The following is a 5,000-nucleotide window of genomic DNA, read 5'->3' on the forward strand; positions in this document are numbered from 1 at the left end:
ACCTGCGCACTCTGCTCACACCTGCGCACTCTGCTCACACCTGCTCACTCTCCTCACTGTCTCCTGAGCCGGAACTTCCCCAACAGCTCCGCACTAGCAGGCCAGAGACAGTTTGACTGCCTGTTCAGTTGTGCTCAGTCGTGTGTGTGTGTGTGTGTGTGTGTGTGTCACCTGGACAGGTCGTGATGGATGGATTCAATCGTATACTCTCATCAATCAGCAATGCTGCAGCACAGGAAAAAAAGTAAGTAAGAAAGAAAACAAGGGAGAGAGAGAGAGAGAGAGAGAGAGAGAGAGAGAGAGAGAGAGAGAGAGAGAGAGAGAGAGAGAGAGAGAGAGAGAGAGCTGTTTTCTAGTGAGCACTGCAGAAAAGAATTAGGTTTATCATGTTTATTTATTTATTTTGGCTTTTCATTTAGCTACTTATAGCTCTGATTTTGCTCACGTGTGCTTAGGTAATTTAAATTATGGGATGTGCACTAGTGAATGAATGAATTTGACTAATCTGCTGGTTAATGGGGCTACGGCATCAAAACCGATTCAGTTCTGGCAGACGACACCCAGCTCAATACGGCACGTATCTTTAGCTCGGTAACAACACCACTGTATCATCTCCATGCTCCCCCTTTAGGAACATCTCCGTAGAGGAGCATTTTTAATGTAGCGTTCTTGTTCAATATCTATAAAAATGAGGTTCGTTATATTTTCCATTGGTGAAGACGCTTTCTGGTAAATGGTATAACCTGGGGAGCACGGGTCTCTCTGAAACAGGCGGCCGGGCGGAGGAGTTCATACCAAATAAATATCGACTGCAGATATAATGCAGCGTAGGGTATTAAATGGAGCTGAGTGTGTGTGTGTGTGTGTGTGTGTGTGTGTGTGTTTGCCCTTTAGCAATTGGTGAACCTTGCCTGGCCTGGCTCTTGTCTTCGTCTGTTTATGGGAGACTCGATATTGTAATGAAAATACATATCTACATCAACCTCTGTGTGCACTAACAGCTCTGACACATTCACCTTTTAATGACACAGTATTGGTGCATAGATATGGGGGTTAGAAACTCCATCAAATAGAGCAACAAGCTCTTTCCAGGTGCTCTTGAGGTTCAGGTGTTCGTTTCAGGGCGAGTGTGTTGTGTAGCTGGTGGGCGGGGCCGGCTCAGGTGGGCGGGGCCCCAGACCCTCAGCTTGGCCCCAGGCTCATTGCAGCAGATGTCTGTTTGATTGATCGCATCGTTCCGTTCACATTTGTCCAGTACTGGCAGTTCACTTACTCCAGAGAAAAGGTGGGAGCAAAATGTTGTGAAAATAAAAAACTTTGATCCTGGCGTGGCTCACGGAGGCCCTCGTGATGAGCGATGGCAGAATCAAAGTCCTCCGGCGTGCACATGTGATCCATCGTGATGTTAGACATATCAGAATTTAGTTTCCTGTGTTAGTGTCCAGCGATGAAGAGTTTGAAAATGCTTAAGAGGATCACTCGTAAGTTGGGGAGAAAGAGAGAGATAGAGAGAGACAGAGAGAGAGAGAGAGAGACAGAGACAGAAAGAGAGAGAGAGAGAGAGAGAGAGAGACAGTCTGCAGCTTGCCAGTTTGAACTCTTTAGAAAGAGAAAGAATAATGGTGGGATAAAAAAGGAGGGGAGTGGTGAGATGGAAACGAGAAAGAGAGATTAGAAGAAAGAAATATGTGTGAGGCAGGATTCACAGGCTCAGCAGTGCCACAACAATTCAGACTTGCATTATGGGTATATTTTCCTGTTTTCACCGGCGCACGGCAGCACGCTCGCACGCAAACGCGGATTCACGTATCACATTAGCATAGCTTAGCTATAGCCTAATACACTTACATTAAACACTACAATTCTAAATCAGTATAATACACTTACCGACATCTGATTATTTTATCTCGTTTCTGTTTTCTCGTCTCTTTTTTCTCCCTCTGTTTTCTCCCCCTGTTTCTTTCTTTCTCCCTCTGTTTTGTCTCCCCTGTTTTTTCATGGCTACCGCGGAGGAACGAGCTCTCGTCAAGCTCGGCTCGGAGCTGGACAAGCTGGGTCAGCAGATCCAGCGTCTTCTGGAGAAGCAAGCGGAGCTCACCCAGGAGAAGACCAGGCTCGAGGCCGCCCGCGACGCTGCCTACTCGGCCGTCTCCACTCCCTCGTCACGGCGGCTCAGCGCGACCGCCATCTTGACCCGGGCACCAGGCTGGGAGCGCCAGCGAGGACGCAGAAGGCAGCCGGCGTCGTCACCCCTACCTCAGCCGGACTTCTCCTCTGCGAATCCGTTCGAGGTGCTCAGCTCCAGGTCCTCCGCCTCGCCCTCACCCCTGCGTCCGACACCACCCTCACCAGCGCCGGCACCGAAGAAGAATAAGGGCGGTATCCTTGTTATCGGCGACTCGATAACACGACACGTGAAGATTCACCTGCCAGGCGCTAAAAGAACCCCCACTGTGTCATGTTTTCCAGGCGCTCGTGTCCTGGACGTGGCCAGGCGGCTTCCCTCGGCGCTGAAGCAGCGAGACGACTTCGGCACCGTCGTCCTTCACGTGGGGGCTGTCGACACCTTCGCCCGGCGCAGCGAGATCCTGAAGGAGCACTACCGATCGCTTCTGGACACCGCGCGGAAGAAGACGTCGGCCAGGCTTGTTGTCTCCGGTCCGCTTCCAACGTTCCGGCGAGGGTGCGAGTCATACAGTCGTCTTTTCTGTCTCCACAGCTGGCTCCGGGACACCTGTAGCAGCGCCGGCGTGGACTACGTCGACAACTGGGAGAGTTTCCGAGAGCGTCCATCACTCTACCGCCGAGATGGACTTCACCCCAGTCGCCTAGGCTCGGCAGTCCTCTCCAGGAACATCGAGGACGTGCTACGTCGGGCCTGACCAGCCACAACAAACCACGCAAATCAGCTAAGTAGAACTTACTTCCCTAACTACCAAACCATTGAGACTGTGTCTGTTAGCCGTGGCAGGTATAAGAATAACAGGGCGATATGTTTTAAAAATCTAATTAAAATTAAATTAAATAATCAACATGAAGTGAGCAGCAATATTAAGCTAAGGCTAGGACTTTTAAACATTAGATCACTTGCATCAAAAGCTGTGATAGTAAACGAAATAATCTCAGATAACAGACTAAACGCACTCTGTTTAACAGAAACATGGGCTAGAGTAGGCGAATATGTAAGTTTTAATGAAGCAGCTCCTCCTGGATACAGTTATGTTCATCAGCCCCGTATCACAGGGCGTGGAGGTGGAGTAGCCACAATATATGACACAGACATAGGTTTTACTGTAAAACCAACCACCTCTATTAACTCATTCGAGGCTTTGATAGGTGAAATAGGCAATAATCGTATAGGCAATAAAACAAAGCTTAAATTAGTGACCATCTATCGACCGCCGGGTCCCTACTCAGAATTTCTTCAGGAATTTGCTGAGTTTCTTTCGGAACTAGTCTTAACCATCGAGAGATTTGTAATTGTGGGTGATTTCAACATTCATTATGAAAATGAATCAGACCCACTGAAAATTGCGTTCGACTCCATACTAGATTCAGTAGGTATAGCCCAAAATGTGACAGGGCCTACCCACCGCTGTAAACACACCTTAGACTTAATACTTACTTACGGATTAAACATAGAACATCTGGCAGTCATCCCCCAAAATGACGCCATTTCAGATCATTTCTTACTAATATATGAAATGACTTTATACAATGTACATCAGATGCGCCATACAAAAACCACGCGCACTATTACATCCGACACTGCAGCAACATTTATAAACTTACTGCCAGAGCTACCGAACACTATGCCACTGCAGCCCAATGAATTGGAACAGGCAACACAACAGTTTTATTCCACACTCAGCAATACCTTAGACAGTGTAGCTCCAATTAAAACAAAATTAATTAGGGAGAAAAAGCTATCACCATGGTATGACGAACACACTCGTCTTCTAAAACAGGCAGCTCGAGCAGCGGAGCGAAAATGGAAATCCACCTCACTAGAAGTGTTTAGAATCACATGGAAAGACGCCATAGTCAAATATAAACATGCCCTAATAAAAGCTAGAGCCGCATACTATTCGACACTAATAGAAAACAACAAGAATAACCCTAGATTTCTCTTCGCGACGGTATCTAAACTAACAAGAAATATCAACGACACTAGTTCTAACACAGCACTTACACACACTAGCGATGAATTTTTAAACTTTTTCAATAATAAAATAGATAATATCCGACTACAGAGTCATAATACATTGCAGCCTAACCTCCAATCCAACCCCAGTAGTTCAGCTATTAGTAACTATGCATCCAAAAATATTACTGAGCTAAATATCTTCAATCCTATATCGCAAAAAGAGCTCACAACATTGATTAATTCGTCTAAGCCTACATCATGTATATTTGACCCAGTTCCAACCCGTCTATTTAAAGACCTACTCCCAGCCACTGCAGGGCCCTTACTTAATATGATTAACTCCTCCCTTAACCTAGGTTACATGCCCAAACAATTAAAATGCGCCGTAATTAGACCCTTGATTAAAAAACAGAATCTCGATCCGCAGATTTTAGCCAACTATAGACCCATTTCTAATCTCCCATTTATCTCTAAAATTTTAGAAAAAGCAGTTTCCAATCAGTTAAACCACTATCTCCAATCAAATAGTATCCATGAAAAGTTCCAATCAGGATTTAGACCAAACCACAGCACTGAAACAGCTTTACTCAGGGTAGTGAATGATCTACTAATATCGGCCGATAATGGGCTCGTCTCGTTCCTTATACTGTTGGATCTTAGTGCAGCTTTTGATACTGTAGACCACAACATTTTGCTGGATAGACTAGAAAACACAGTAGGTATTAAAGGAGTCGCACTCTCCTGGTTTAGATCATATTTAACTGACCGCTTCCAATGTGTAAGTGTTAATAATAAAACCTCTAAATCTGTGCAGGTTAAATATGGTGTCCCACAAGGGACAGTCCTAGGACCA

General features: G+C 45.9%; 1 protein-coding gene across 1 annotated transcript in view; it reads left to right on the top strand.

The window, feature by feature from the left end:
* LOC143527806 (uncharacterized) overlaps positions 1–5,000 on the top strand; it is a 10,594-nt gene that overhangs the window by 4,215 nt on the left and 1,379 nt on the right. The window contains exons 3-4 of the mRNA XM_077023107.1: positions 139–244; positions 2,013–5,000. The exon at positions 2,013–5,000 is cut by the window's right edge and continues 1,379 nt beyond it. Coding sequence (XP_076879222.1) covers positions 139–244; positions 2,013–2,882 — 976 coding nt within the window. The 3' untranslated portion in view covers positions 2,883–5,000. The remainder of the gene's footprint in view (positions 1–138; positions 245–2,012) is intronic.

Source organism: Brachyhypopomus gauderio, chromosome 1 (genome assembly GCF_052324685.1).
Source record: "Brachyhypopomus gauderio isolate BG-103 chromosome 1, BGAUD_0.2, whole genome shotgun sequence".
NCBI lineage: Eukaryota > Metazoa > Chordata > Actinopteri > Gymnotiformes > Hypopomidae > Brachyhypopomus > Brachyhypopomus gauderio.